We start from the raw sequence: 19760 nt of genomic DNA on the forward strand, positions 1-19760 counted from the left end.
GCGTATAATTAAAGACCTCAGAATTGGAGAATGGATTAGCCAACAGATATATTTTGGGCAGAAGACACCAAAGAACATAAAATATGAAACATAATCCCCTACCTCCATTCATCTCACAGTCGGGGCTGGGGAGATTAGACATATATATGTGGTAAGGCAGATAACAGTGTGAGGGACATTATAGAGCAGCATAGGACTATTGCCGGATACATGGGATGGAGGAAAATTGCTAAGTGCTCAGAGGAGGGAATAATCACTGTGAACCAAAGAGGTCAGGAAGAGCAGGATTTGACCTGAGCCCTGAGAAATGGGTAGAGAGTAGGTGAAAGGAAAGTGGGGCCAGGTCAGGTGGGCATTTTGAGCAAAGTTTCAGAAGGTGGGAAGCACCAAGCTCTTCAACGAACTTTATTGAGATTAGGTGTTGTAGGAGGACAGTGAGATGTCTGCAGAAAGGCAGATCAAAGCTAGATTGCAGAAGGTTGGTCAAGAATGAGTTAAGAAATTTGTTCTGGCCCTGGCTGGTTGCTCAGTGGTTAGAGTGTCAGCCTGCACGCTGGAGGCCCATGGGTTCGATTCCTGGTTAATGGCACATACCTGGGTTACGGGTTCGCTCCAATCTAGTCTTTAAAAACTTCGCCGAAACCGGTTTGGCTCAGTGGATAGAGCGTCGGCCTGCGGACTGAAAGGTCCCGGGTTCGATTCCGGTCAGGGGCATGTGCCTGGGTTGCGGGCACATCCCCAGTGGGAGATGTGCAGGAGGCAGCTGATCGATGTTTCTCTCTCATCGATGTTTCTAGCTCTCTATCTGTCTCCTTTCCTCTCTGTAAAAAATCAATAAAATATATTTAAAAAAAAAAAAAAAAAAACTAACAACGCTAGCCCTGGCCAGTGTGGCTCAATTGGTTGGGTGTCATCCTGGTCACTGAAAGGTTGCCCGTTCAATTCCTGGTTGGGGCACATGCCCGGTTATGGGCTTAGTCCCTGGTAGGGGTTGTGCAGGAGGCAGCTGATAGATGTTTCGGTCTCACATCAATGTTTCTCTCTCTCTGTTACTCTCCCTTAAAAATCAAATAAACTTTTCTTTAAAATAAGTAAAGAAAGAAGCTAAAAATAAAAATTAACAACACTAGGCTGGCTTGGCTCAGTGGTTGAGCGTCGACCTGTGAACCAGGAGGTCACAGTTCGATTCCCCGTCAGGGCACATGCCTGGGTTGCTGGTGCAATCCCCAGTGAGGGGTGTGCAGGAGGCAGCCGATCAATGATTCTCTCTCATCCTTAATGTTTCTATCTCTCTCCCTCTCCCTTTCTCTCTGAAATCAATTTGAAATATTTATATGTGTGTGTGTGTGTGTGTGTGTGTGTGTTTAAACAAAAACTAAAAAACTAACAACACTAGTAATTTTATTCAGCCTTCTCTGAATAAATCCACTCCAACAGTGAACAAGTATTTTGTATGTTTTTTAGGTGGTCAAGACTGGACTTGAGGAAGGAAAAGAAGCTGGCTATCTTTCTGAATCTCAGGTAAAGTTTTTTCTTGTGATTTTTGCTTATTAGATATAAGAAAACCAAAGATCTGAGAATGTACAAAACTGAAAAAAGAAAAAGTATTCAAAGCCTAGTAAAACATTTCCTCCAGTGGTTACCATTTTTTCTGATTAATCTCAGTAGGCAAGTAGATGCAAGAAAACCTGGTGGTCCCCAACTATTTGAACTTGCTCTCAATAACAAAGGTATAACAAGGAAGAGCAGGGGCAGAGTTACAATTCTTTCGAATGAATAGTTTGGACATTTTGTGCTGAAGTCGGTCTGATTGTATTGTGATAAAATGATACATTGATAGAAAAGTATAGTCCTTACTTGTTAGGGCCTAGCGATAAAACTTTGAATTAGAAAATGAAAGGAAATGTTTTTTTGCACCCACTAAGAAAAAAAAAAAGAGAAAGAAAAAAATAAATTAATTTTTAAAAAAATAAATGAAAGAAGAGAAGGGATACAGGAACCAGCCTCACTCCTTTTACTTTCTGAGTTGGTGATACGGCAAATTTCAGTGGTTTGGGTTGTTTGTAAGTTCTAAGCAATCATTGAAGAATGATTGCTCTTTGGTAATAGGACAAAAGGTATGGGAAGAGCTTAGGAAAAGTTCCAGAGAAAACATGTCTGTACTTACTGCTTACTGCAGTGCACTTCTGATTTATTCTCTTCCATCAGTAAAATGAAAGCATATTTTATGCATCAATAATTGTTCACCCTGCATGTGTAGTACTAGGTATTTCCTTTCTATTCTACTTAGCACTACCCACTAAATTCATGAACACTGATGGATTTCTACCCACACTTTGAAAATCACTGGTTTATTGAATCACTGCTAAATCAAGATTAGTAAAGCATTGATTCTGTAGAACAGTGTTTCATGTTTTATGAGGACATGATAGCAACTTTATTAGAGGGATTCCTTCTTTGGAATACTATTTGGAACCTTGTAATTATAACAATAAATTCTAGTGATATTGGTGATGACAATAGCTAACATTGAGACCCTAGTCATTTTACTAGTGTTCTCATTTAATCCCCACAATACTGTTAAAAGAGGCATTGTTTTCCCATTTTAAGGATGAAGAAAGCTTCACAACTGAGAAATGGCAGAGCCAGGATTCAAACCCAGTTCTGTCAAACCAGACTCTAAAGCTCATGCTCCTCACCACTAAGCTGAGACTTGTTCTCCATAAGTGGTGATATACTTTTCAAAGTGGTAGGTCCCGTGTGGGCCACCTGCTACAGTGGCAAGAGAACGGGAGTTGAAAGTCATACTGCTTGGGTTCAGGTTCCATTTCTGCCGCTCTGAGACAGTGTGACTTTGAACAAGGTCATTTAATTTTTCTGGGCCTCCTCTTCCCTATCTTTAAACCGAGAGGGTTGCTTGAGATGATCATGAAGATCCATTTTGGCTCTGACACACTAATGCCATGAAAAAGGCTACCAGGACTCTAATGTAGAGAATGAGCTCAGTTATACCCAACACCTTTGAAAGCAGTAGTCGGAAAGTGCTGCAGATGAGAAGAGTAAAGAGAAGACACGTCCGTAGAAGACAGATGCCAGCACAGGCACCGCTGAGACCCCGAGGACCTGTGGCTTTGCTTGTGTTACCTCTGTTCCCCAGAGAAACCAAACGGAAGGGATCCATATCACCGAGACTGTGAAGTTCTACTTTTCCTTGTTCTTTTGTACATTTCAGAAATTTGGAGAGCTTGCGATGACCAGAGAATCAAAGGCCTTGATAGGGCTGTACCATGGTCAGGTCCTGTGCAAGAAGAATAAATTTGGAACGCCACAGAAGGAGGTCAAGTAAGTTAAACTCCCCAGGAAGCCCTGTGGACTTCCCCACGTGCTAAGCTTGTAGATGTCTTTGAAGAAGATCTACCCAGCTAGATTTATGTCTTCAATCTTGCCATAAACTACCTCTGTCCTGGGCACATTAGATCCCTATTCCTACCAAGAACTTTTTGGCTTTCTTTTCAGTGATCTCGGCATGATTGAAGATCAATATGATTCGATCTTCTTGGGTAGTCCAATTCTTATAAACCTAAAGGATTTTTTAATTTAACTTTGAAAATCAGTCATTTATTAAAGGTGTATTTTTATAAATAATTATTTGAAATACCTTATGATTGTGTCTGCTTTAGTTGGTTTATTGGATGATAACTTGGGCATTCTCCTGCTTTTACGTAAATGATGAAAAGTTGTTTACTAGAAGTCATTTTATCCTTGCCTTTCAGGAACCTCGCTGTTCTTGGTGCAGGGCTGATGGGAGCTGGCATTGCCCAAGTCTCTGTGGACAAGGGCCTAAAGACTATACTTAAAGATGCTACGCTAACCGGGCTGAGCCGAGGACAGCAACAAGTGTTCAAAGGGTAAGCCTGCTTCTTGCCATTGCCAGGAGGTAGAATGGTTTTAGTGTTTTTTGCCATCATTGATTCCTTTTTGCTGAACATGATGAGTACTAGATGCTCCATAGTTGAGCTATGTTTCCTTTGATCTTGTTGTTGTTAATCCTCACCCGAAGATATTTTTCCATTGATTTTTAGAGAGAGTGGAAGGGCGGGGGAGAGACACACAGAGAGAAACATCGATGTGAGAGATGAATAAATTTGGAACACATTGATTGGTTGCCTCCTGCAGGGATCAAGCCTGCAACCGAGGTACGTGCCCTTGACTGGAATTGAGCCTGTGACCCTTCAGTCCAACTGTGGAGGCTCTATGCACTGAGCCAAACCGGCTAGGGCTGATTTTTTGAAATGCTAATTCCTTCCTTTACTTCATGTTGTCACAGATATTATAAACCATTAGTATTATCAGACTCTGTAGTCTTTGAGTGCAGAAGAAAAATCTTTATCTATTAGATATTTTTAAATGACATTTATTTTGTACTTTGGTATCAGACTGAAAATTGTGAATTTGATAGTTTTCATGTAATAGCTTATTGTTATGGACTGTCTTTGTGGAGAGAACTGAGGTTAGGAATGAGGAAATGCGAGTAACTGCACGTTGAAGGTAGCACTGGGACCAGAACTCTTGAGCCTTGTTGACTGGCGTGACTGTGGAGAAGCAGTTGATTGATTTGGTTCCGCAGTGTCTGAGGCTTTATAAGACTGTCTCCATCTTACCTCTGAATTAATAAAGAGTAAATATTATTCTCCCTCTGCTCACCTAACCCTCTCCCCACACACACACTTGCTGCCTGTTTTGCAGAGGGGAATAGTGAAGCAGCAGCTTCTCCAAATGGGAATTGGTTTCAGCTCAGTTCTCTGCTCCACTGTAATGGACAGGCTGGCTGCACTTAGAATACCTGCATGTGACTGTTAGCTGAGTGAGCATTTTTTTGTTTCTCAAGTGGATTAGATAGCTTAAAGCATGTTTTTACCCCTTTTCTGCAGAGAAGCTCATCTATTGCTACCAGGGACCTGGCAGATTTAATCATTTTGGCAGATTATTTTAAAATAACAAGGAGTTGGAGCAAAAGAAAGGACGTGTGCTAGACATCAGCATCGCTCTTAGACTAGCCTGCAAGCGCCCCACAGCATTTCATAGTCACCTAGTGAGAAACTGCTACTCTAGAACAGCTTCCTCCCTGGATCTCTTTTGGGTCCAGGTGTCCTGGTTTCCCTTTTGCCTTAGAAACACCAGGCTCCGGTGAATGCCCCTCACCAGACTGCTGACTTGGGACCTACATGGATCCTGTCCTCCCTCAGAAATAGTTTCATTAGGCATTGGCATTAGAGCAACTGATTATATCTTGAACTCTGACAAGTTGTATTGTTTGCTGACATGGTTTTCAGAAACCAGGAGGTTTGAACCCATACTTTTAAGACTTGCATACTTCTTTGAACTTACCTTGTGGCTTTAATTTTTCTTTTTGGTTAAGGAAATTAGTGGAGGGGCTTTAGCTTCATTCTTCATTCAAAGGAAAACTCTAGGTCATTTATTCTGAAAATATGGTCAGATGAAAACCTAAGAGAGCCTGTTTTCCTTGGCAATCTATAATAATGAAAGTATAATATGCTAATTAGACTAGACAGCCAAACGACCTTCCAGACGACCTTCCCAACAAAGATGAGGCTGCGAGGGCCTAGCTCCTTGCACGAATTTCGTGCATCAGGCCTCTAGTAAAAAATAATCAGATAAATGTTTGAGTAGCAGAAATCCTTTTAGCTCTCAGTGGGAAAGAAGAAACCTTGAGTTAATATTTTATGTGATCAATACAATATGCTACTAGGTATTGACTGGAAAGTTGGTTAAGAATATAAGAAATAATTCTTGGTCTCTGTCCTCTATAAAATTATAAATACAGAATAACCAAATGATTTTTAAGCAAGTATAAATCCATATGGTCTAGGACATGGGTTGGCTGAGAGCTGCTCTTAGTTTTGCCATTCTAGTATTTGTGTTTACTCCTCATGGCAAAACTGTTTTATGAATGATACAGTTTATGTAAATTGAGCTCTGAGAGGCATCTTGTAAGAGAAAGAATGTGGACTTGGGGGTTACCTGTCTGAATCCTTGTGCCCTAGGTACCCTGGTACCTAGCTCTTTGACCACAAGTCGCTCTGAGTCTTTTTGAGCAAGTCAGCTCCCTCAAAATGGTAATAAGACCTCACAGAGTTGGTGGAAAACATAATATACTCTCTGGCCCATGGACAGTCAATAAATGTTAGTTTCCTACTCTTCCCTTTTGACTAGAAATTTTTTTTTCTAGACTGAACGATAAAGTGAAGAAGAAAACTCTAACATCATTTGAAAGAGACTTCATTTTCAACAACTTGACTGGGCAGCTTGATTACCAGGGTTTTGAAAAGGCCGACATGGTGATTGAAGCTGTTTTTGAGGACATTAATCTTAAGCACAAAGTACTGAAGGAAGTAGAAGCGGTAAGTAAGGGGCCTGAGTACTTGAATCCTAGTATAGTGAGTGGAGGACACAGATACGGGGTTTAAGGAACTACAGGAAACTCATTGTTCTTTTTATGAAGAGCCCAAGCCTAAGTTTTTATGTGCGCTCATGCACGCTGTATGTTGTAAATGTCAAATCTAAGTCCTATGGAGGAAAATCAAGTAGCTTATTATCCTAAGCACAGGTTTTGTTAGCCGTATATGGGAGTTCAGTCACCCAAGCATACAAATAACCTCATGGAGTAGAGGCAGATTTCTCGCCATTTTGGGTTGACCGTAAGCCATAACAGAAGTTCTTCAGGTCTAGACAGCAAAGGAAATAGGGAGAAACAATTTCAACAGGCAGGATTCAAATGCCTGCTTTGTGGAAATACTGCTTTTTTAAATATTGATTTCAGAGAGGAAGAGAGAGGGAGAGAGAAATAGAAACATCAATGATGAGAGAGAAGCATTGATCGGTTGCCTCCTGCATGCCCCACACAGGGGATCGAGCTCGAAACCTGGGCATGTGCCCTGACCAGGAATTGAACCGTGACCTCCTGGTTCATAGGTCAACGCTCAACCACTGCGTCATGCCAGCTGAGCTGCTTTGGTCTTTATCCCAAATGCTCTACGTCACAGTTCTTGAGATGGGATGACAGAAACAAAACAAGTACTTGTAATATAAAGAAAGAGCCCACAAAAGAAGAAATGGCAGTAATCCAGGCATGAGATAGAGCTGATGCCTAGACTAGCCTACAGTTAGACAAACAGAACGTGGGCTAATAAATGATATAAATAAAATGGTGCTGACTTGACAACACTCTAGGTGTTTTGAGTAGTGAGCATTACTCTTAGATGACCGTCTAAACCCACTCCGTTGACATTCTTCACAATCCTTCTCTCCAAACTTCTCACTGCCTTGGTTGTCCCCTTTAGTATCTTCATCATGTCTCAGTGCTCTGTTGCCATATGACAAACCACGTGAAAACAATTCACAGTTCTGCAGTTTGGATAGGGCTTCCTAGAGGTGGCTGGTCCTTAACCATGTGGTTTCACTCAGCATCACTCATATGCCTGCATTCAGCGGAAAGCTTGGTTGGAGCGCCTCCCAGTGGCCTCCCTCTGCTGGTGGCCTCCCTCACTTAGCAGTCAGCCAGAACTTCTCTACAGCATGGCTGCTGCCTTCCAAGAGAGCAAATGCAGAAGCTACTGGGCTTAAGGCTATGCCTGGAACTGGCAGTCACTGCTGCTGCATTCCATTGGTCAAAGCAAGTCACAGGCCAGCTCAGATTCAGGGGAGGGAAATAGACTCCTCCTGGGTGGGAGGACCAGCGGGCATGTACAAGAGGGGAGGAGCTCTTGCCAGCCATCTTTGGTGACATTGGTTTGTTCTTCATAAAGAATTTTGCCACCAGCGTTAGACACTGTACCACCATATTGTAAGTGGAAACTGCGGTAGCTTTCTTACAGTCATGCTCTGCTGTCAACTCACATTATACTTTTGATGAACTAAAATCCTGGGATCTTTATCAGGGGATCACTGCCAATTCAGGTCTTGTTCATCAGGTGCCCGTTTAGTTCTTTTTTTCCCTTTTTAAAAAATCTTAATGCAATACTTTATCCCCATTATAATTTATCTTGTTTTACACTCAGCTTTCAGTGTGTTGAATATATCTTGAACCTCGATTTTCATCTTTGATGTTGGGCTTCTGCCTGTCCCAGATTTGCACAAATGCCACAGGTGTGCTTTCCATGTTTTCATCCAGGCATCTGAATACAAACATGAATAATTTGGGATCATGGACAGAATGCTGAGAAGGGTCTACATTATAGACTATTCTGCAGGTTGATAAAGCTGATAGTTAATAGTATTCATGTACTGTAAATATAATTATAGTGGTGTATCGCTTTTTAGCACAGAGTATAAAATGAGGTAGGCATGCACTTTATGGCTTATTCTTATAAAGATTGAAGGGTGGGGGTGTCATAAGCTTTTAGACTTGAGTGCAGATCCAAACAAGAAGAGGACTGACACCCATGCTGGATATTGAAATGACTGAATTTTGATTCAAGGTCATCTTTTTTCAGTGTTTATCTGAAGTGTCTTATTTATGTAACTGTTGGGGTGTAGTCTCCAGGTTAGGATTAGGTGACCTTAGGATGGGCTGTAACTGGAAGGCTGAATGGAAAAGAGAACAAGGCCAACACATTCCTCAGCACATGCCCTAGGAAGTCCTAACTGTCAGGCAGTGTGTCTGCAGTCCGCACAGTTCCGGGTGAGAGGATGGCTGGGCCCGAGTGTCACTCATTACTTGACTTTGGACTCCAGTCACCTCCCAGGCCCACGTGACACATTCTTCAATGCTTTTCCCCTGCAGGTGATTCCAGCTCATTGTGTTTTTGCCAGTAACACATCGGCTCTCCCAATCAATGAAATTGCTTCTGTCAGCAAAAGACCTGAGAAGGTAAATTTTGAAGAGAAAAACCCTGAAATGTCTTACAGCCTCAGACTCATTGAGAAGGGACTGGGGTGGAGCTGACAACGTATTCCCCAAAACTGGGCACAAAAAAGCTAGTACCATGACCAGTGTGTGATGCAGGAACAAGTGAAGTACAACTAAAAATGCTTCTATAGGTGATTTGCATCCTCATGGGTATAATTATTCAGGTTCAGACTATGAAACCCACCTTTATTACAATTAGGTATTGAAAGATAGGCCCAAGAAGGGATGCTCCAAAATATCACTTCATCTACATAGCAGACTCTGGTGACCGACTGTCCAGAACAGGTTTGGTTCCAGTTCCAGACTCAGGAATGAGGATCGGGGGTGTGGTAGGATGTCACTATCTGTGGGGGTTACTTAGACCTTTGACCCAGGACATGAAATGGGTGGGTGTGGAAGGACTTTCAGCGATTTGAAATGAGGACCACAGGTTGATCTTTGGGCTTCTGCTATCCACCAGAGTAAAATCAAGGGAAAGTGAAAACACTCAAGGATAAATGAAACACCTCACCTCTTAGGAGGACCCAGTTGGCCTCATCCAACCAGAACCAGCCAAAGGTAGGCAGGAAGTGGAAAAGACTTGAAGGATTTGAAAGGCTAACACATTTTCCATGTACTAAAAACACAAAAGCCTCTTTATTCCTGTTCTAATAGTTTGCTAATTTCCTAGCACACAGCAGATTAGGGCCGGATAGAGGCAGGCTCAGTGATGGCAGGAAAAGGTCACAGGGAGAAGAGGCAGCTGATAGTGTGACACCAGGGGAAGACACAACACAGTGTAAAGGCAGGTGGACAGTCTGGCATTGTCACCACACGCAGAGCACCTCCGCAGCATTTAAAGTCAGCAGAGGAGCCCTCTTGTTCCTTTGCTGCCACCTCTCGTTCTCCCCAGCGGAGAGGAGCAAGCATCGCGCTTTGCAGTCCGGCCTGCAGGATCTCAGATAATTCTCATCACCTAATGTCATTCGTATGCAAGTAAGGCCAAAGGGACCAACCATCTCAGTTTGCCCAGAACTGACGGCGTCCTGTCTGTCCCTTCTCCCCCCACAAAAAGTAGACCCTCTCACCTAAACCGTCAGCATTAATACAAGTGGACCCTCCATTCTTGCCTGATAACTCTAATTTGGCCTTTAGCCATGATTTTGGTACCAGTTGTTGGTGGGACCAATTGCTCTCAGTGAAAAGCCCTAGAAGCAGATGGGAGAGGATCCAGTAAGCTCTCTCTGAACATACTGAACTTTTGATCAAAGAACCATGGACCAAACCACTTGACTCTGCCAAGCAGTGCTCCTGGATCACAACCGCTCTTCTTTCCAGGGCTTCCCAGCGAAAAGAGAAGCTGCTAAGTTTCCTCCTCAGCGTGAAACCTGTTGGCTTTTTGTTCCCCTTGCCAGGTGATTGGCATGCACTACTTCTCTCCTGTGGACAAGATGCAGCTGCTGGAGATTATCACAACCGAGAAGACGTCTAAGGACACGACTGCGTCCGCTGTCGCAGTGGGTCTCAAGCAGGGGAAGGTCATCATTGTGGTTAAGGTAAGGAGCTGTGGAACAGAGCGGCAGACTTGGATAAGTTTTATTAAGACTCCTCATACCTCCAGGCTTATTTATAACTCGTTCCTTTTGATAGGACTTCCCCTTGATTGTGTACAGTATGGATAGTGGTGTTGACTGTACCACTGAGTCAGGGTTGGAGTGGGGCAAGTCTGGGACGTGGCAGGTTCCCAGCCTTTCGGGTGGCCACGAAACCACATGCTGTGCTCGTGGATTCCAGCCCTGCTGCTCCTGGCTGTGGCTTCCCTTGCCATTTCATTTTAAGGATTCTGATTGAGGTTATGATCACCTTGAACTCTGAAATGATACCTGGGAAAGGGAGGCTGCTTTCAGACTCGGGTAGTATCTGCAACAGAGGGGCCCCGAGTTCATGTTCTCCCCCTTGGCAGGATGGACCTGGCTTCTATACCACGAGGTGTCTCGCACCCATGATGTCTGAAGTCATCAGAATTCTCCAGGTTGGTATTGCTCTCGGAATGTTTGAGGCCTCTCCCACTCCTTAAACCAGTCCCCCGAACCGCTGATGTCAGGATGAGGAGAAGCTTCCTTCTAATGCACTACCCCTGACTCTTCTCCAAGAAGGCCCTTTCGTGGCATCCCTTTCTGCACGGGGGTGGGGAGCCATAGGCTCTGCTCCCTTAGCCTCTCTCTGCTCCATTAGTCCACAGGCCTCCCAGCATGCTCTTCTGTGCTGTTTCTGCATCCCCTTAGCGGCAGGGGCCATCCAGAACAGAACCTGCATGGTCTGATTGGTGTTGTGTCTGCTTCTGTGCAAGCCAGTCCCCCCGGTGGCCCTACAGGTCATTCACAGGCACTTAGACACAGGATCCCGGGGCTCTGCAGCACTGCTTCTTGGACTCTCTCTCCTTTCAGTCCTGGGAACCAGCCCTGTCTGCCATGGAATCTTCTGGTTATTGAGATTCAGAATTGCAGACAAGGAAATGAATACCTTTCATCTCTAGACTTCCTTAAAGGTTAGGGAAGGCTCAGACTTTTTGCCTGTGTGACCCCCAAACCTCGTGTTTCCCTGACTGAAACAGTCCCAGTCCTGGGCCTGGCCAGGTGGCAGCCAGAAGAGAAGTGGCTGTTGCACAGGGAGCCCGTGTGGGGGACCAGGGATGGCCTTCCCCTGAGGTCCCTGCTTTCCTTCCCATTCAGGAAGGAGTTGGCCCTAAGAAGCTGGATTCCCTGACCACAGGCTTTGGCTTTCCTGTGGGTGCTGCCACACTGGTGGATGAAGTTGGTGTTGATGTAGCAAAACACGTAGCAGAAGACCTAGGCAAAGCCTTTGGGGAGAGGTTTGCAGGTGGAAGCCTGGAGCTGCTGAAACAGATGGTGGCCAAGGGCTTCCTGGGTGAGTATCCTCAAAGAAACACAACGAGCTCCATCAGTCACAAGTTCCGAACAGCTTCAGGAGACCAAGGAGTTACAGAGGCCCGTGTGTGTTTCCTGGTATCATAGGGAATTTCAAAAATGACTGCATGACAACCTCTCCTTAGTCTGGGCCTGTGGATTGTGGACAAAAGGTAAAACCTTGGCCTTCTGAAGCTCCGCCACTACCTGGCCCCAGTTATGCCAGATCGACGAGTATTTTCAACCTGCCCAAGGCCTCGGACATCTGTGACCTGCATTACCATGCTGCTGGCCACCTGTGTGGAGAAAGTAGCTCTACCTACAGAGTGTACAGTTGAGGCCCCCAGAGAGGTGGCTTTCTCTTTTGAAAGTAGCAGCAAAAAGCAGCAAAATCAGTGCCAGGACCTGGGCATCCCAGGTCCTGGTGTTGCACATCTGGGCATTAAAACTCACCCAGCTGGCCTTTCCCATACAGATACAAAGATGTCCAAACCCTAAGACCTCTCTTCCTGCTCTGTGAGCTCTCTGACAAACACCAGATGTCTAGGGTTAGCTAGATCCAAAACCCGGGAACACAGGCGAGAGGCAGGAGAGGCGGGAGCTTTACCGCAGACCAGCAGGAAGGGAAGTGGTTTCTCGGGCCCGGGTTCTAAGAATTTTAACTCTACCTTTTCCTGCTTCTTCTAGGTCGCAAGTCTGGGAAGGGCTTTTATGTCTACAAGGAGGGTGTGAAGAGTAAGGATTTGAATTCTGACATGGATAGTGTTTTGGCAGGCCTGCAGGTGTCTCCTAAGCCTGAAGTGTAAGTCAGTTTGAGTGGCTTATGGCATGGAAACGTTCCTATCAGCCAAAGCTTCTCAGCCCCTCTTCCGTCTCTGTTATGATCACCGTGCCTGACCAAGAACACCCCTGATGCTGGCACAGTGCTCTGTACTTTTGCCTTCTGCACGCCACCTCATTCTCTGCCCGCATCAGGGGAGAACTGCCGCCAAGCCTTGGTAGACCCCTGCTCCAGCCTTCCCTCGGAAGGTCCCAGAGAGCAGCTAGAAAGACCATTGTCCCAGGCCCCTTTAGTATCATTTGTAATTGACCATTGCTGATACCTAGAGGTGCTTATCTAGTCTGTTGCAGACCCTGTTCTAGGTGCTGTTTCTGGTTAATCAGGGCAAGTAGCTCTACCCAGTCTTTTTCCCGGGAAAGGCTGGACTCCCGGCAGCACCTTCTCTAGAGTTGGAGGCCGGCTCTCATCCCTGTGTGGCTCCTGCAACCCTCCCCTCCTGCTCTTCTCTGCCTGAATGTCCCTCCCTGTTGGCAGCTCCTCTGACGAAGACATCCAGTACCGCCTGGTGTCACGGTTCGTGAACGAGGCCGCCATGTGCCTGCAGGAAGAGATCTTGGCCACACCTGCAGAGGGAGACATCGGAGCGGTCTTTGGACTCGGCTTCCCCCCCTGTCTTGGAGGTGGGCCTTGGAGGTTGGGGAGGTAGCTTGCTTTATCTTAGAGCTCGTATGGCTGTCTCCTTCAACAAAGTCCTGCTTCCCCCGCAGGCCCTTCCGCTTTGTGGATCTGTATGGTGCTCAGAAGATAGTGGACCGGCTCAAGAGGTACGAGGCTGCCTACGGGAAACAGTTCACCCCATGCCAGCTGCTGATCGACCAGGCTAGCGCTAACAAGAAGTTTTACCAGTGAGCAGCTCACACCTGCTCGCTCCCCACTAACCCACCTGCCGCAGTGCTGGTCTCCAACAGAGTGGCACCTAGATTTATCCGTAACCGGAGGGAAGACAAACACTGGCATTGGGTGTGTGCCTTGATTAAAGTGCCTTCAGCTAAGACTGTCTCTTCCTCCCGGTGAAGTCTGGCTGTGTTTGCACTTCCTGTTGGAAGGTGAACCCACTGTGCTCACGAATCTATGAGCCCAAAGATCCAAAGTGGCAGCGTTCCTCCCAGGAAGCCAGTGGTGGCGAGGGCAGTCACACACTCAGCCAAACACAGGATAATAAAAACCAAACTTATTTATCAGCCTCCCTGCCTGCTTGTTCCTTTTTCTACTGTCTTTGCCCTTCTGGTTTAAACCCCTCCTTCAAGGAGTGGGCTGGGAGAAAGCCCTATGCTTTGGGTAAGAATGTTGAGTTCTGAGCAGCACCTGAAGAGAGAGAGACTGGGATATAGAGGGTGGGACTTTCTGAGGCTAAACCTGACTATTTAAATGCTTTGGCTGGGCTTCTGCTTACAGCGGGAAGTGGCCCTGACTAACCAGGTATGGAGGACCAGGATAAAACAAACTCTCCCTAGACTGCATTTCCTTGTTGCAGAGTTTTACCGTTTTTTCTTGGTGTGACACATTCACACATGCTTCTCAGCGTGTTTGTGGGAAGGTTGGCATTAATCAGAGGAGATCACATTTTCCTGGTCACTGATTCCTGCACCTCTTAGCTGCACCACAGCATGGGAAATGCCTGCACAATGAGCAGAGGCAGCACGTGTGAGTACAGGGGATGCTGAGTCAGCCCACCACCTCCTCCGCTCTGCGAGACCCTCCTCTCCTCCCCTACGCCCTGCCCTCTGCTGTGGGAAGTTCCTACACTCAGGTTCTGACAGAAGCAGGGCCCAGTCTGGGTAAACAGCATCGAGGCTCTTAGCTCATTCTGGCAGAAGGATCCACGCTGAGTGTGTGCGGAATCGTGTCCCATCACTGCGCCTTCTCAACTTTGAGAAGTGACCAGTCCCTCCTGCCTCTGTGCCAGTTTGAGTGCAACAAGTACTTCAGACGTTGCCTGGACCAGTTCTGTTGTTGGGACTGCCAGGCAAGGACCTTAACTCTGGCTCTACTAAACACTGACAGTTGGTTGCTAGGAAGCCAGGCTCTAAAACCAAGTCGTCTCTGAGTTGGGGTTTTCAGATGACCAGTCCGCAGGTAGAGAACTGATCCACCACAGCCATTAACAGGCTTCAGGCCCTAGCTGGTTTGGCTCAGTGGATAGAGCGTCAGCCTGTGGACTGAAGAGTCATGGGTTCGATTCTAGTCAAGGGCACATGCCCGGGTTGCAGGCTCAATCCCCAGTAGGGGGTGTGCAGGAGGCAGTCGATCAATGATTCTCTCTCATCACTGATGTTTCTAACTGCCTCTCCCTCTCTGATATCAATAAAAATACCTTTAAAAAAAGAAAAGAAAACTGGCTTTAGAACATGGGGCTCTGAGCGCCTCACGGCAGGCGGTCTGCCAGCGCAGGAAGTTGAACCTGGGCCCGGGCTGGTGGCATGGAGCTTTGAAGTCTGGTCCTTCCTCTGAACAGCACTAGGTAGGTGTGAATTCCGTTGGAACAGCTGAGGGAGCTGAAAAGTTCTTTAGGGCAGGGGCTCTGAGGGGCTCTCAGCAGGGAATCGGGCAGCACTACCAGCCTTTTCTGGGGACACGTGAATGGGCTGCAGGCACACCATCCCACGTCCTCTCCTGCGGGGCACGCCCACCATTCCTTCACGGGAAGAAAGCAGCCGACAGCGGAGTTGCACCGGCACTGTCCTCGGCGTCTAGCGTTTATTTCACGAGTCCTCGGGAATTCATTACCTGATCAGCAAGGAAACCAACTGTCTCTGCATCGGTCTCTGTGCTGTTTCCTGACTCCCTTCCCTCAGAGCTGAGGAGGCCTGCTTGGGGCACAGGCACCAGCATGGCTTTGCTATTCTCAAGGCAGGAAATAAATATCTAGGTCGGCTGGGTAAGGCAGAAGGCTGGTACCTCTGGGGCCTGGCCCCAGTGAGCATGAGAAGTAATGTGGTCTGGGCAGGTGAGACGGGAAGAGCATGGGGGACGGGCAGTTGCACACAACGACCAACCTGCCCGGGGTGCCATGGACCACCATGCTCGAGATCCAGGGCCCAAAGGCTTGTCCGAAAGCACCTGAGCAAGGGCAGGTCTTCCCAAGCCACTGTGCTGCCTCCCACCCATCCCACCTGCGACTATGGACAGGAAACCAGGGAAGGACACCAGGTGTTTGCCAGAGTCAAGTGATGGAGGCAGGAGACCAGTGCAGGTGGGAGTGATTGAAAGCCACTTGTCAGAACCAAGGAGCAGCCGACCAATCAGCCTGCTCTTCCATGGAGTCAGAGTCTTCACAGACTGGACCCCCCCTGGCAGGATGAGGGCTAGTTGCACTGAGCTCAGAACCCAGGGCGTCCGTAGGCACCTGCCTCCCTAATGAGCTACGTCCATTACCAGCAGCGCTGTGCTCTTCCAACGTCAGCGCCCGCGAACCAGAACCCGGAGTGGGGCTCGGAGGTGAAAGGCACGGGCTTGTACTGGATACACTTGTGCTCAGGGCCAGGGACCTACTCAAGGTGCAGCAGAGGGGGGAGGGAAGGGCATCGCAGCGCAGAGGTCCTGAAATTGGCACCCCGACCCTGGGGCAGCTTAGGCCAAAAGCCCCCAGAGCACAGAGGAGAGAGGGCACTTGGGGGATTTGTGCTTAAATTACGGACTCCCTTCCTGCTAACCGGCACCTCCAAACTGGAGAAGTGCGAGTTGTCTGTGAAGATCTTCAGAGTGTGGGACAGTGTTAGGTCACCATGAGGCCAGCTTTTGACCCCACCATGGGGGTCACAGCCAGTGCCTCACCAGGTGCAGGCGGCCGGGGGCCTCTGCTCCTCTCCCCACGTGCTCTGCACACTCCAAGGCAAGCCGTCCCCATGCCGGGGTCTGGTCCCAGAGGACCCCGTTTCCCAGTGTGGCCCCCCTGGATTCACAGAGTGGCTACCTGGCACCCTCACAGGCAGCACTGTCCCCTGCAGACCGTGGCTGGCCTCGGGCCTCTGGGCCAGCCTTCCGGTTGCGCAGCTGCAAGCTGGGAAGGTCAGATCTTGGGCCGCCAGCCTTTGATGAACTGCATGATCTTCTTGACCTGAAGCTTGGTGAGGCGGAAGTCGTCAGCCAGGATGTCCTCACTGAGCTGCACAAAGATACTGCCATCGATACGTTCTCGGGCAAAGAAGCTCACCACGTCCTCGGAGAGCCCGATGAAACGCAGACTGCGAGAGACCTCCTCCAGAGAGAGCGCAGACAGGTCGGCGGGGGGCTGCCAGGAGGCCTCCCGGCCTCCCCAGCCTATGGCGCCCTCCCGGGGACTGGCAGGAGGCCCTTCCAGGCGCCCTTGGGTGAGAAGGAGGCGTGCTCCACCTGCCTTGGGCCCCTTCGGGGCCGCTGGTGACAGTGGAGTGGGGACCTGCCGTAGCACTAACCCTTCAGGCTCAAAGGCCTTGGGGGGTCCAAGAGGTGAAAGGCGGGGTCCAGGCCCAGGTACCCCCACAGCTCTGGGCTCCTGACAGCGCAGCAACTCCGGCTCTGGAGAACCACCCTGCCCCAGCTCAAAGGGATCAAAGGGCTCCAGGGCCGATTCCTGCCACTCAGAGGAGGAGGAGGAGGAGGTGGGACAGGAGGAGGTGGGTGCAGCCGAATAGGCCGGGCCTGGGGAGCCTGGGCCTGGGGAGCACGCAGGGCTGGAGGTAGCCAGGGCAGCCGAGACGGTCGTGGGCCCTGAAGAGGAGGCCGCTGAAGGGCCTGAGGAGTAGGCAGGCCCGGAAAAGGGGTTGAGGGCTCCAAACGGAGCAAAGCGTTTCTGGGGGTGAGAGGGCTTGAGAAGTGGTGGCGGGCAGCCGTGGTAGGTCTTGACAGGGGTGTCAGCCCCCAAGAGGGAGGCAGCTCGACTGCTCAGGGGCTCTGCGAGGGCCCGTGGGGCCTGGCTGGGCTGCGTGGTGGAGGGCAGGGGTCCCGGCGGTGGGGGGCGGCTAGAGGACTCGCCCACTTTGCAGTCTCCCCAGGTGCACGGGTAGCAATAGAGGGAGTAGGCATCTGGTGACGGGGAGCCACTGCCACTGCGGGAACCCGTCCTGTGGGCAGAGAGACAGACACATACGGAGGGTAAGACAGAGCAAGAGGGAAACACGCCAGGTCACACCCATGGCCCTGCAAACCCCCACTCTGCTGGCCACAGAGGCCGCCACTCCGATCTCGGCAACACAGGCCCGGACCCCAGCCCTCAAGGCCCGGGACCTCTGGGGTTGCTCCATTCTTTCTTCAGGCATCCCCAGCCCCAGGAAAAAGTCAATGAAACTGAGTTACGGAAAAAAATTTAAATAGCAAGGAACACTTCATCCTGGGACAGAGTCCCCGCCTGGAAGGAACCAGCGCAATGTTCCCGTCCAATCCTCACATTTAGGAAAGCAGCCAACTGAAGCAGGACCGTGGAGAGCAGTGACTGGGCCCCAGCCCCCCACCGAGTGCCCTCCCCCTCAGCACTGCTCAAGGACCTGCACCCTTTGAACCCGCAGCCTGCAGTCTTCCCTTCCTCAGCCTGGACTCCCTTCCTCTTTCCCCTGCCTCAACCCACCACAGGCGAACCGGCCAGAAGCGGAAAGGGGCTCACCCATCCTGCAGGCCAGAGGAGTAGTAGGAGAGGCTGGAGCTGGGCGAGTGGACAGGCTGCAGCTTGGGGAAGCGTGGGGGCACCGGGGGGCTGCCAGGGAGCCAGCCGCTGCCATTGCCACCCCGGGGAGGCACGGGCGGGGCGTTGAGAAGCCGGCACTCCTCCTTCACCTGCAAGCAGAGGGCATGACTCCACCTCCGACCCCAGGCAGCTGACCTCCTTCTTTCTCTTCCCCAACAACTAACTCTGAGACTCTTTGCCCCACTTTGCCAAGAGGCTGCCTGGCCTCACGCCCCACCTCCTCCACCAGCCACCTACCCTACCCACCCCACCCCTCCTCCTCTCTCCGGCCTGTTTCACTTCTCAAGAGCCCACAACATACACAGTCTCCTACTGCCTTGGAAATCTATAAAGGATGTCAGAAAAAGAATATAGAAAAGTAGATTAAAGAACAATCAGAAAGCCCTCACTGGCTTGGCTCAAGAGATGGAGCATCAGCCTACGGACTGAAGGGTCCCAGGTTCGATTCCATCAAGGGTCCATGCCCGGATTGCCGGCTCCATTTCCAGTGTGGGGTGTGCAGGAGGCAGCCGATCAACGGTTCTCTCTCATCATTGATGTTTCTATCTCTCTCTCCCTCCCTCTCTCTTCCTCTCTGAAATCAATAAAAATATTTTTTTAAAAAGTAGAGCCCTGTCTTACTCTTAAAAAAAAATAAATCAGAAAAACAGACATTCCCTCCACACACAAAAAGGAAAAAAGAGGGAAGAGGCATTGTGGGAGGGGATTAAAGTGTCTGTAACGTATCTGCCGTCTGCATCTCGTACTCATAGGTCAAATACTCAAAGTGGCCTCCATGGGGTGTTCATAGGCGTTGTCCATATTCTGCGCACATGTAAGTTGGGAAATTCTGCGTTAATACAGATAAGCAGGTTTCCTTAGCGCAGGTCTTCTCAGAGCCTTAATGTTCCAGGCGCTGTAACTCCCAAGTGGAGAGGAGTGGAGGGCTGGAGTCCTACACACGTTTTCTAAACTCATTTCACCATGGAACCTGCTTTTCACTGGGCAACTTCAAAGACTGTTCCGTGAAACCGTCTGGGTCCCGCTGTGCTAGACTCTCCGCAAGTTGTCTGTGGCTGGAGACCTCCTGGCATCTTTGTCCCACGGCCCCCAGGCCACCGTCCCTGGTGTCCCCAAGTACAGATGCTCTTGCCACCCTTTCCCCAGCACCGGCCGCCCTCTGCCCCACACTCCAAGAGCTGGCCACCCGGGAGGATTTGCTTTGAAGGCCCAAGCGGAGCCCCTTGGCTGGGCCCACCCCCGGAGGCCAGAGCCACAGAGCTCAGCGCCCCCCCGCCGGCCACTCACAGCTTCTGAACTTGGGAGGGACGGGAGGCGGCGGCGCCTCGGGCTCCAGGCGGGCGGTCCGGACCCGAAGTTGATGAGGTCGGGGCTCGGGGGCGGCCGGGGGCGGCCCTCCGCAAGGCCCTCGGCCGCCTGGTGCGC

General features: G+C 49.3%; 2 protein-coding genes across 2 annotated transcripts in view; one reads left to right on the forward strand and one right to left on the reverse strand.

The window, feature by feature from the left end:
* Nucleotides 1-1464: 1464 nt before the first annotated feature.
* Nucleotides 1465-13860, forward strand: LOC102421232 (trifunctional enzyme subunit alpha, mitochondrial; the record flags this gene model as incomplete). Its single annotated transcript, XM_014446878.1, has 11 exons — nucleotides 1465-1521; nucleotides 3233-3342; nucleotides 3774-3908; nucleotides 6251-6422; nucleotides 8804-8890; nucleotides 10324-10464; nucleotides 10872-10940; nucleotides 11641-11836; nucleotides 12523-12637; nucleotides 13151-13296; nucleotides 13383-13860. Coding segments are annotated over 11 exons (1371 nt in total), but the record flags the coding sequence as incomplete, so codon positions are not given.
* Nucleotides 13861-15019: 1159 nt separating this feature from the next.
* The window catches only part of GAREM2 (GRB2 associated regulator of MAPK1 subtype 2), a 14307-nt gene continuing 9566 nt past the window's right edge, over nucleotides 15020-19760 (reverse strand). Inside the window, exons 3-4 of the mRNA XM_023745811.1 lie at nucleotides 18255-18531; nucleotides 15020-17718 (exon numbers count right to left, since the gene is read on the reverse strand). Coding sequence (XP_023601579.1) covers nucleotides 16686-17718; nucleotides 18255-18531 — 1310 coding nt within the window. The 3' untranslated portion in view covers nucleotides 15020-16685. The remainder of the gene's footprint in view (nucleotides 17719-18254; nucleotides 18532-19760) is intronic.

Source organism: Myotis lucifugus, unplaced genomic scaffold (assembly GCF_000147115.1).
Source record: "Myotis lucifugus unplaced genomic scaffold, Myoluc2.0 scaffold_584, whole genome shotgun sequence".
In the NCBI taxonomy this organism is placed as follows: Eukaryota; Metazoa; Chordata; class Mammalia; order Chiroptera; family Vespertilionidae; genus Myotis; species Myotis lucifugus.